The 12763-nt window shown below is 41.0% G+C and overlaps 1 protein-coding gene and 1 non-coding gene across 2 annotated transcripts in view; one reads left to right on the forward strand and one right to left on the reverse strand.

Annotated features, from left to right (window-relative positions):
* Window positions 1-12763, reverse strand: part of SASS6 (SAS-6 centriolar assembly protein) — a 36034-nt gene that overhangs the window by 19230 nt on the left and 4041 nt on the right. The window contains exons 2-7 of the mRNA XM_049765843.1: window positions 9388-9448; window positions 5589-5668; window positions 4997-5101; window positions 3271-3442; window positions 1687-1752; window positions 111-230 (exon numbers count right to left, since the gene is read on the reverse strand). Coding sequence (XP_049621800.1) covers window positions 111-230; window positions 1687-1752; window positions 3271-3442; window positions 4997-5101; window positions 5589-5668; window positions 9388-9448 — 604 coding nt within the window. The remainder of the gene's footprint in view (window positions 1-110; window positions 231-1686; window positions 1753-3270; window positions 3443-4996; window positions 5102-5588; window positions 5669-9387; window positions 9449-12763) is intronic.
* LOC125997698 (U6 spliceosomal RNA) lies at window positions 10564-10667 on the forward strand. Its single transcript, XR_007491734.1, has one exon. It is a non-coding gene; the product is annotated as a U6 spliceosomal RNA (small nuclear RNA).

The following is a 12763-nucleotide window of genomic DNA, read 5'->3' on the forward strand; positions in this document are numbered from 1 at the left end:
AAGCAAAGCACGAATCATCATTTACATTTTAAACTTATTTTATAGAAAATATTTTTTACTTTTATAACAACATACCAAAGCTATTTTTCAAGTCTTTTTCATGTCCATACCTGCAAGGCCTTTTCCTTTTCTTTTGTCAATTCCTGAGAATGTTTATTTGATAAGGCAGCTGTGTGCGATGTCCATTCATTTCGTAGTTTATCTAATTCTTGAATTTTTTCTGATAATGTCTATAGTAGATTTCAGTACAAATTATTAAGGCAATCTTGTAAATCTTACATTAAAATGTGGCAATATGGGCCGGGCGGTGGCGCAAGAGGTAAGGTGCCTGCCTTGCCTGCGCTAGCCTTGGACGGACCGCGGTTCGATCCCCCGGTGTCCTATATGGTCCCCCAAGCCAGGAGCAACTTCTGAGCGCATAGCCAGGAGTAACCCCTGAGCGTCACCGGGTGTGGCCCAAAAACCAAAAAATAAAAAAATAAAAAAAAATGTGGCAATATTTTACAATGCTATAAAAATGGAGTCACAGCTTTCCAAGATACTTTAAGCATTTTCTTATATAGATTTTTTTTTGACTAAGGAAATAAGGATTAGAAGCAACTCCAGATCCAAAGTGGACCACAGGTAAAGGTTAACAATCTTTAACGTTTATTAAATATGGTTATTCACGTTCTGATGTATTTACATTAAGAATAAAGCAAGATAGAGCCAGATAGTATAGTGAGTTCACTCCAGTACCACATATAGTCCCTGAGCACCACCAGGTATGACCCAAGGGAAAAAAATAAATAAATAAATAAAGAAGAAACCCAAGTGAAATGATAAATCTTGCTATATAAGAGTATTTGCTGCCCAAAATAACATAGCTTACCAAATACTATGATCCTTAATTTCAAGGGCTAGCTATGGCTAAAATAATAATAAAGGATATCAAAGAAATTAAATCTAAACTTAATAGGAGGAGAAGATAAATTTAAAATCAGGAGCTAAGGGTAACAGAAAACTAACTTCTGGGAAATAATATGCATTATATGACTTAATGATGAGTTGAGGACATAACACATATCAAAATTATTTGGATGGGGGCCAGAGAGATAGCATGGAGGTAGGGTGTTTGCCTTGCATGCAGAAGGACAGTGGTTTGAATCCCGGCATCCCACATGTCCCCCGAGCCTGCCAGGAGCGATTTCTGAGATTGGAGCTAGGAGTAACCCTTGAATGCAGCCGGGTGTGACCCAGAAACCAAAAAACAAAAACAAACAAAAAAAAAAAAACAAAAAGAAAAAATCTATTTGGATGAAATAAAATGAAAGTGTGGGCCAGAAAGATAGCACAATAGTAAGGCATTTGCCTTGCATGCAGCCAAACTGCAAGGGACCCGGTTCGATTTCAGGCATCTCATACAGTACCCCCGCCAGCCAGTGGCGATTTCTGAGCAGAGAGCCAGGAGTAATCCCTGAGTGCTGCTGGGTGTGGCCCAAAAACCAATCAATCAATCAATCAATAAAGTTTAGAAAAAAATAAGAAAGTGTAAGATTATAATAATTAATATAAAGAAAAGGTGACCAATAAAAAAAAGTAGTTCAACGATAATATACTTTAAAAAACACACACACAATCTTGGATCTAATTCAAGAAGCAATTCAGAGCCCTTGTTTGGATGACATTCAATGAAATTTGAATTACCTTTTGCGTGACATTCAGTTGCCTAGTAACATCATCTAGGGATTGCGTCAGTGTTAATTTTTCTTCCTATTTATAAAAAAAAGTAACATGTGTAGTTTAATCATCTCCAGGGTGTAACAAGTATGGCATCAGCAAGACCTTGATAGTTAATTACAAGGGCAGATTAAGATCTCATGCTTTACCTAAGGCCTTTTAAGTAAGAATCAGTTCGAACAAGATTCTCAGATATGAGAACCATTTTGAGAAGCACTAATCTAAATGTATCTGACTAAAAGACTTCTGAGTCAGAGAAATAGCATAAGGGTAATGGTGCGGTCTACCGAGGTTTGATCTCTGTTACCACAAAGGGTCTATCAGCCCTCCCAGGAAGAACTCCTAAACACACAACCAAGAGAACCCCTGAGCAAAGGTGATATAAATAGCCCAATAATAAAATAAGACTCCGGAATTTTTTTTAAAATGCATATAAATATTGTCTTCTTAAATTAATTTATGAGGTGACCATCTAAAAAGTATAAATATTTGCTACCACTCTCTTTTTTTTCTTTTTTTTCTTTGATTTTTCGGGCCACACCCATTTGATGCTCAGGGGTTACTGCTGGCTAAGCGCTCAGAAATTGCCCCTGGCTTGGGGGGACCATATGGGACGCTGGGGGATCGAACCGCGGTCCTGATCCTTGGCTAGTGCTTGCAAGGCAGACACCTTATCTCTAGCGCCACCTCGCTGGCCCCTGCTACCACTCTCTTGCATCAGCTGATAAAATCATGTACGTAAGCTGTCAGAAAACCAGTTAAGCCCTAGAACCTATTGGCCCCTAGGACCAATTCCTAGTCCAGTACTATCCTCACAAGACCTTGACTAAATAAAAAAAAACAAATAATCATTTTGTTATAAAAACTTAAGTTTAAATCTAGCATTTATTATTTTTATTTTATTTTTTTATTTTTTGGTTTTTGGGCCACACCCGGCAATGCTCAGGGGTCACTCCTGGCTATCTGCTCAGAAATAGCTCCTGGCAGGCACGGGGGACCATATGGGACACCGGGATTCGAACCAACCACCTTTGGTCCTGGATCAGCTGCTTGCAAGGCAAATGCTGCTGCGCTATCTCTCCGGGCCCTAGCATTTAATTTCAAAATAAGGGCTTGGGGCCGGGAAGGTGGCGCTAGAGATAAGGTGTCTGCCTTGCAAGCGCTAGCCAAGGACCGGACCAGGGTTCGATCCCTCCAGCGTCCCATATGGTCCCCCCAAGCCAGGGGCGATTTCTGAGCACATAGCCAGGAGCGTCAAATGGGTGTGGCCCAAAAACCAAAATAAATAAATAAATAAAATTAAAATAAAATAAGGGCTTAAATGTTCAAGTCTTACTCAGTGGACCTTGACTAAATAAAAAAAAATATTCATTTTGTTAGAAAACCTTAAGTTTAAATCTAGCATTTAATTCTAAAATAAGGGCTTAAATGTTCAAGTCTTACTCAATGGACCTTGACTAAATAAAAAAACAAACATTCATTTTGTTATTGACACTGAGTTTAAATCTAGTATTTAATTTAAAAATAAGAGTTTAAATGTTCCAGCCTTACCTTGCTACACTTTAAACATCCTGCCAGAAATTTCTTTATTTCCACATCATTCCCGGGTAAAAGTTTTAGTGAGAGGTGGGTGAGATGCTTAAAAGGATTTGTCTCTACCACGTTCAAAAAGGCAGGTGAGTTATCCAATAGTGGCGCTGAGGTAACTAACTGCAGCAAAAACCTTTAAAAGAAAAAAAAAGTCACATTTTAAGACATTCATAAGACAGTGAATCACAAGATTTTCTACTAAGAAGAATAAGAAAAAAAGAAGGTATATTGGCAACACTGGTGTAAATATAAAAGAAGTACCCAAGGGGTCGGAGAGATAGCATGGAGGTAAAGTGTTTGCCTTGCATGCAGGATGGTGGTTGGAATCCCAGCATCCCATATGGTCCCCTGAGCCTGCCAGGAGCAATTTATGAGCGTAGAGCCAGGAAGTAACCCCTGAGAGCTGCCGGGTGTGACCCCCCTCCAAAAAAAAAGAAGTACCCAAAATAAATAGCAAACTGGGTAGACTGGTGTCAGTGGGAAAATGGACATATTGGGCAAAAAAATAGATTGATTAAAACACTGTGTGTGTGTATGTGTGTGTGTGTACATACAAACACATGTCTATGTCCAGGAGTTCCTAATAGATATACGAGAGAAACACAAACACGCATGCGCACACAGACAGACACAGATACAGACACACACACACACACGAAACAAGGACATGGCTCATAGGACTAGAGCACATGGCTGAAATGCTCATAACTCCCAATTTGATTTGCAGCATTACAGTGATTGATAAATATTGTAAGATGTGGACCTGATGGACTCTAGCACCACTAGGCAAGAGCACTGACATGTAAATCCCATATTAATGGGGATGGCTTCCAGGCCTCAAACTCTAAAGAAGCAGGTCCCCCAAGCCTCCATGAGTTAAAAAACACACACACACACACACACACACACACACAACTTCCTTAAAATGATGGAAGTACAGGGGCCGGAGAGATAGCATGGAGGTAAGTTGTTTGCCTTGCATGCAGAAGGTTAGTAGTTCGAATCCCAGCATCCCATATGGTCCTCTAAGCCTACCAGGAGCGATTTCTGAGCATAGAGCCAGGAATAACCCCTGTGTTGCTGGGTGTGACCAAAAAAAAAAAAAAAATGATGGAAGCATGAAGATAACAATCCTTGAAGCCCCTGAAAAGCTGTCTGAAAAACTAAGAACTGACAAATACCGTATTTATATAGCATTTATATTTTCCTGTATGAACTCAGAGTAGTCACAGATGACTGATAAATGGAAAGTTCTCCTTTACAGAATTATACCTTGTAATATAAAATTAATAATTGGAAAAACATTATTCAGACATAAATGAAAAGAAAACATTCTCTTTCAATTGTAATTTCTTAAAATTACAGTTTTTAAAGAATCATAGAGATTCTTATCTATTTTAAAGGTATTAATTTGGTAATCCAAGAAGGGCTAGTCTTGAGAAATTCTTTTTTTTTTCTCTTTTTTTTGGTTTTTGGTTTTTGGTCACAACCCGAGGTCTCAGGGGTTATTCCTGGCTCTGCACTCAGAAATTGCTCCTGGCAGGCTCAGAGGACCATATGGAATGCCGGGATTCGAACCACATCTGTCCTGGATCAGTTGCATGCAAAGCAAATGCCCTTGCTGTGCTACCTCTCTGGCCTCTATTGTTGAGAAATTCTAATGATATTCTGTTCTCATGACACTTACCTGGGAATTTCTTTGGTATATTCTTGAGTACACTGCTGAAGGAGATCAATAAATTTTTGTGGGAAAGCTAAGAAGTCAACCAGAAGACCTTGCTGAAATTTTAAACTACACAGAAGACAAAAAATAAAAGAATTTTTAAACAATTAAATACTATCTTTAATTATATTCAATATTGTAATTAGCACCTGTATGATTGTACTAATTGATAGTCACTTAATAATCACAATTATATAAGAACTAAGTCAGAGTATTTGAATTTTAATATATTTTATTCAGTGGTAAAGCAAAAAGAACAATAAACATAGCTCTAGTTACAAATTTCTGATCTTATGCAAAAATAACCCTTTAGCCCAGGAAATATTTATTTTCAAATCAACCTGTGTTTCCAAAATATCTAAGAGGCATTTCAAAAAGGAACCCAGGCCAGCATTATGGCTCAGTGGGAAATCACAGGCCTTGCACAGGTGAAATCCTGGATTTGAGCTCTGGCACTGTACAAATTTACAAATAAACAAACAAAAAGACCTGTACCAACAGATACTAAGAAGCCTAGTAAATTAGAAATAAAGAGCAGAAAAAGAAATTCAGTTACCTCTGAAAATCCTCCTCAGATATAACCAGATTATACAGAAAAAATGGATCTGTATCATCAGTCAGACGAATAACTAAATCCTAAGAGGAAAAAAATATTTTAATGTTTTTAGTAGAACTGATGTTGAAGTCATTTCTTCCTAAGATCATCAACACTTCACCCTTATACTTGAAATCACTTGCTTTCTGGTGCTGTAAGGTTTTCATTTGTCATTAGAGACTTAGAACAGGAAAAAGGGAGAGATACACTAGTCTTAGAAGCCACAGGCTTTCAAATCTAGAAATGTTAACAATAAATGCTAGAAGCTAAAAGAATAGGAACTTTGGGGCTAGAGAGTACAGTGGGTAAGGTGCTTTGCTTGCACAAGACCAGCCAGAATTCAATCCCCAGAATCCCATATGGGCTCCACCAAGAGTAATTCTGAGTACAAAGCCAAGACTAATATCAGGGAGTGTGGCAAGAAAGAAAGGGAAGGGGAAGGGAGAGAAGGGGAGAAGATGAGAGGGAGGGAGGGTGGGAAGGAGAAAGGGAGGAAAAACCAAAATACAGGATCCTCTATTAAATGCTTAGAAAAAATTGGGCCCAGTATTTGCTACTGTGACAAAAATTATCTACCAATGGCCATATCTCATTCTATTGCAATTTCAGTTTTCCCCAGGTTAATGCCTGGGATTTTTAAAAGTGGCAAAGACAACAGGATAAATGACAACCACACACCCTAGAACAAAGGAACATTTGTCTCAGTCAGAGGGCAGGGATATCAGGTGACAAATTGCCAGAACTTCTTCCTCAGGGCCTATTCTCTCATATTTCAGGTGGCCTCTAATGTGGAATCCCATCTGTTTCAGTTTTAAATGAAGCCAGCACTTTTCATAGAGACCACTTTCCAGACAATCAGATTTATAGTGATCGATCATCACAGCAGCAAAAGCTGACAGAAAAGTAAAGATACTATTTAGAGAACACTGATTCAAGACAAACAGGTGCAGAAAAAGTAAGTGTAGGACTAGTAAAGAACTAAACATTAAATTTCTACTTTGAAATAAATTGTACAGCCCTCCGTACAACATTCTGTGGCCCTGCCCTAGAGGAATCTTTTTTTGTTTTGTTTTGTTTTGTTTTAGTTGTTTGGGTCACACCCCCCAATGTTCAAGGCTTACTACTGACTTTGCACTCAAGGATCACCCCGACTTTGCCTCCTGCAGCCCCCAGGTAAATCGAGTTTGAGACCCCTGAAATAAAATCTTGAGATTCCTGATGCTAGGATCCCAGGAATATCTGAACTTACAGTAGAACTTGAAAATCAAGAGTCAGCATCAGGGGCCCGGAGAGATAGCACAGCGGTGTTTGCCTTGCAAGCAGCCCATCCAGGACCAAAGGTGGTTGGTTCGAATCCCGGTGTCCCATATGGTCCCCCCGTGCCTGCCAGGAGCTATTTCTGAGCAGACAGCCAGGAGTAACCCCTGAGCACCGCCGGGTGTGGCCCAAAAAAAAACAAAAAAAAAAAAAAAAGAGCCAGCATCAGGGCTGATAAGTGAGAAATATTTATTATCTCTAACCTGGAAAATAGCAGTCTGAGTATTTTTTCTTCAGAACATCCAGCTCTTAGGGCAGATTCTATTAATATACATCTTGAAAACTACCCCAATATGCTATAAAATATTGAAGACCTACTAAAACTACTAGATCTGATCTTTAGGGAAAGCTATAGCAGAGGAATTAGATGCAGTATTTCTTTTTTCTTTTTTTTTTTTTTTTTTTTTTGGTTTTTGGGCCACACCCGGCGGTGCTCAGGGGTTACTCCTGGCTGTCTGCTCAGAAATAGCTCCTGGCAGGCACGGGGGACCATATGGGACACCGGGATTCAAACCAACCACCTTTGGTCCTGGATGGGCTGCTTGCAAGGCAAACACCGCTGTGCTATCTCTCCGGGCCCGGATGCAGTATTTCTTAACCTCTCTAGTCTCTATTCTTTTTTAATTTTTTTTTGGGGGGGGGGTTTGTGGGCCACACCCGGTGATGCTCAGGGGTTACTCCTGGCTATGCACTCAGAAATCATTACTGGCTTGGGGGACCATATTGGACGAGGGTATCAAACCTCGGTCCATCCTAAGCTAGCAAGGGTAAGGCTAGAGAGGGAATGAGATGAGAGGGAGGGAGGGATGGAGGGAGGGAGGGAGGGAGGGAGGGAGGGAGGGAGGAGGGAAGGAGGGAGAGAGGGAGGGAGGGAAGGAGGGAGAGAGGGAGGGAGGGACGGAAGGAGGGAGAGGGAGGGAGGGAAGGAGGGAGAGAGGGAGAAAAACCCAATAAACAGAATCATCTATTAGATGCTTAGAAAAAATTGAGCCCAGTATTTGCTACTGTGACAAAAATTATCTACCAATAGCCATATCTCATTCAATTGCAATTTCAGTTTTGCCCAGGTTAATGCCTGGCCTTACTGCTTGCACCACCACTCCGGTTCCTATCCTTATCTCTGAAAATTAATCTACCAATCAAAATCTATGCTCTTCTTTTTTAGGCCGGGTTGGGGAGATGTTGGGCCATATCTGGCAATGACTGGGAATTATTCCTGGCTTTCATAAGGATCACATCTGGCAGTGCAAAGAGAAACATAGGCTATGCCAGGATCAAACTGGGGTTGGTTTAGGGCAAGGCTAATGCTTTACTCCTATACTATCTCTTTAGCCCAGAAAAATCAAGACAGGATGTTCTAAATGCCCTTTTCAAAGGGCAAAGTAAAGGCTTAAAAAATATGGTTTTGGGGCTGGAGCAGTGGTGCGGAGCGGTAAGGCATATGGACCAAGATGGACCAAGGTTCGATCCTCCAGCGTCCCATATGGTCCCCCAAGCCGGGAGCAATTTCTGAGCCTATAGCCAGGAGTAACCCCTGAGAGTCACCAGGTGTGGCCCAAAAACTAAAAAAAAAAAAAGGTTTCCTGGGCCAGAGATAAAACAGCAGTCGGGCATTTGCCTTGCATGTGGCCAACCTGGGACAGACCCAGTTTGATTCCTGGCATCCCATATGGTCCCTTGAGCCTGCCAGGAGCAATTTCTGAGTGCAGAGCCAGGAGTAACCCCTGAGTACCACCGGGTGTGGCCCAACATCCCCCCCCCAACAATGGTTTCCAGATGAGAGTGATAGTATAATGGGTAGGGTGCCTGCCTTGCATGTGGCAGGCATGTTCGACCCCCCAACATCATATGGTTCCTCCTGTCCCACCAGGCATGATTTCTGAGCTCAGAGTCAGGAGTAATTCCTGAGCTAGGTGTGGCCCAACAAACAAACAAAAATATATGCTCAGTGACTTAACTCATTTTATTCTTACATTTACATCATGAATTGCCAATCTACAGTGTGTATTCTAGCAACTGATAAGTATATTGGGAAAACTTAAAAAAAAAAAACGAGGGGCCGGGCGGTGGCGCTGGAGGTAAGGTGCCTGCCTTACCTGCGCTAGCCTAGGAGACGGACCGAGGTTCGATCCCCCGGCGTCCCATATGGTCCCCCAAGCCAGGAGCGACTTCTGAGCGCATAGCCAGGAGTAACCCCTGAGCGTTACCGGGTGTGGCCCAAAAACCAAAAAAAAAAAAAAAAAAAAACGATTTTTCTGTATGCTTTAGAATTTTACAGTATAGGCAAAACAATAATTATAATAGTTTTATCGCCCCAAACTTACACATTCAACAAAAATCCCAGAATTTAAAAACAAAAGTCTGACAGATCACATATTCTTCCAGAACAAAAACAGTTACAATATACATCAATGGGTATTTCGAAAGAGAAATAAATACCAACCTTTCTGTGAACTGGATTAGAAACTGATTGTAGTTCAACACTCACTCGAATATGTATTCTTCTGTAGGAAAGATAACCAACTATCAGAAACATTCACATGAAATGAGTGACTGTTACCATTTAAATTAGTTGAAATTTTTCATCTTAAGTTTAAAGGTTGTGGAGTCAGAGAGAGGACTTAAAAGGTTGAGTGCATGATATGAAGATAGCAGGCCCAAGCTCATGCTTTGGTGGTGGTGGTAGTTGTTGTTTTTAATTTTGAGAGGAGGCCAGAGCCTAAATGTGTTCAGGATTTAGTACTAGCTCTGTACTCAGGAATCAAAGATGACAATGTTAAAGGAACTACACAGAATAAAGGCTTTAGTCTCTTTTACTCTCACTTTGTCATCAAGAAGCCGCTATTTGATCCCATCCTACTTGGTACCCAAAGCACTGCAGAAAACGATTCCCAAGCACTGAGCCACAGTTGTTCCTAACTGAAAAGGGGATTTTTAGTAAAATGCTGAATTTAGGGGCCAGAGAATAGTATGGAGGTAAGGCTTCATGCAGAAGGTCGGTGGTTCTAATCTCAGCATCCCATCTGGTACCTGAGTCTGCCAGGAGCACTTTCTGAGCATAGAGCCAGGAGTAACCCCTGAGCACTGCCAGGTGTGACCCAAAAACCAAAATCAAAACAAAACAAAACAAAAAAACCTGAATTTGAAGTTTAACTTCTTTTTCTACTAGTAAACAAGTCAGATTTTCTCCCTGTGTAAAATGAGTTTAAAACTAAAATGATGGGCCAGAGCAACAGTAGAGCGAAGGCATGAGGTTGGGTGCTTCCCTTGCAAGCAGGCAACCTAAACCCCATATGGTTCAATATTTGAATGCAGGCCCCAAAAGTAAGCCCTGAGAAATGCTGGGTGTGGCCCCCAAAAACAAACTAACCAAAAAAAAAAAAAAAAAAGAAAGAAAGAAAGGCAAGGTTGGAGAGATAGCATGGAGGTAAGGTGTGTTGCCTTGCATGCAGAAGGACAGTGGTTCGAATCCTGGCATCCCATAGGGTCCCCCAAGCCTGCCAGGAGTGATTTCTGAACGTGGAACCAGTAGTAACTCCTGAGTGCTCTCGGGTGTGACCCAAAAACAAAAACAAACAAAAGTACCACTTAGATATATCATATAGAAAAACCTAAACTTGTGCTCGCTTCGGCAGCACATATACTAAAATTGAAATGATACAGAGATTAGCATGGCCCCTGCGCAAGTATGACACGCAAATTCGTGAAGTGTTCCATATTTAAAAAAAAAGAAAAAGTAAAACCTAAACTTTTGGAGAAACAATCTGAAATCATAAATAGTATTTCTCTGCTGCATTAGTAATATTATAGGAACAAAGATTAATTAATAAATGGGCGAGAGAGATCTACAATAAGATGCTTACCTTGCAAGCTGGTGATCCTGGTTCAACCCCCCAATACCACATATAGTCCCCCAAATCCCACCAACAGTGATCCCTGAACACAGAGCCAGGAGTAAGCCTTAAGCACAGCTGATGTGGTCCTAAACCCCAAAATAAATAATACCTCAAAAATTAATAAAAGCTCAATGAAAAATGTTAGTTCTTAAGGTCAGAAATAGAGTTCAATGATACAACCCATCACTTGCATGTATTGAGCCCTAGCACCTCCTAAAAAAAGTTATTTTTTCAAAACAAGCATCACGGGCTAGAGCGGTGGCACAAGCATTAGGGCATTTGCTTTGCACATGCTAACCTAGGACGGACCACGGTTCGATCCCCCGGCACCCCAATATGGTCCCCCAAGCCAGGAGGGATTTCTTTTTTTTTTTTTTTTTTTGATTTTTGGGCCACACCCGGTGGTGCTCAGGGGTTACTCCTGGCTGTCTGCTCAGAAATAGCTCCTGGCAGGCACAGGGGACCATATGGGACACCAGGATTCGAACCAACCACCTTTGGTCCTGGATCAGCTTCTTGCAAGGTAAATGCCACTGTGCTATCTTTCCGGGCCCCCAGGAGTGATTTCTGAGCACACAATCAGGAGTAACCTCTGAGTGTCACCAGGTATGGCCCCAAAAAAAAAAAGGAAAGAAAAAGAAAAAGGAAACATTATCACACTCTGCACAATGCATAAATCTACATGACATCCTTCCCTGTTCACTCGTTTGGGTATTCACAGAACTGGAGTCAAGCCTACTCTGTCACCTAGTGGCTGTCATCTAAAATCCAATTCAAACAATAAAAGTTACTCCCAGCCAGGTAATGTTCCGGGTGCTAGGGATACAAACAGAAATAAACATGGTCCAAGTCTGGATTAAATTAAGATTAAATGGCTTGCACCAGATTTGTTTGGAATTATATTTTAGGGCTTCAAGAGAGGGCTAGGAAGTGATAACAACACTTACTGAAAACACTTACTCCTGGTAGTATACTACATATAGGATACATGTGTGTGTGTTTTCAAACCTTAAGTACATATTCTCTACATCAAACAAAAGCAGAAGCTGATACTACAGTTCCAAACATGAGTAACATGCCACTGCAGGTTACTTCAAAGAATAATCAGTAGTCCTGTGAGTTGAGCATCTTTGCAGAAAATTATAAAGAAATCAGGTTGGTCTCCATCACAAGTTGTATCCCTTTACTCCAGAAAGAGTTCAATAAGCATTATTACTATCTTCAATTAGATGTCCTTTTACTCTAAGACTTGAGTATAGCTATAACTTCATGAAACATTCCCAAAATTTGGGGGGGGGGGGTCCACACCCAGCTGCGCTCAGGGATTACTCCTGGCTCTGTGCTCAGAAATCTCTCCTGGCAAGCACGGAGGACTATATGGGATGCCAGGAAGCTAACCAGGGTTTGTCTGGGATTGGACACATGCAAGGCAAATGCCCTACCGCTGTGCTATCGCTCTGGCCCCCCCATTCCCAATTTAATTAATAGTAATATTTAGAAAGTGCTACCAATGCTCCAAGCACTTATCTAGTCATTTCAAATGTATTAACTCATTTTGTATCAAAAAATTTCAGCGAGGCATGCACTTCCATCTTTCACTCATCAATTTTAAAATGCAACAGAGTTTTTTTTTATTCTTTATTTTTTGTTTTTGGGTCACACCTGGCAGCATCAGGGGTTACTTCTGGCTCTATGCTCAGAAATCGCTCCTGGCAGGCTCAGGGACAATATGGGATGCCGGGATTCAAACCACCAAACTTCTGCATGCAAGACAAATATCTTACCTCCCTGCTATCTCTCCGGCCCCAAAGGTTTTTTTTTTGTTTTGTTTTGTTTTGTTTTGGTTTTTGGGCCACACCTGGTAATGCTCAGGGATTACTCCTGTCTATGCACTCAGAAGTCGCTCCTGGGTTGGGGGACCAT

Source organism: Suncus etruscus, chromosome 19 (genome assembly GCF_024139225.1).
Source record: "Suncus etruscus isolate mSunEtr1 chromosome 19, mSunEtr1.pri.cur, whole genome shotgun sequence".
In the NCBI taxonomy this organism is placed as follows: domain Eukaryota; kingdom Metazoa; phylum Chordata; class Mammalia; order Eulipotyphla; family Soricidae; genus Suncus; species Suncus etruscus.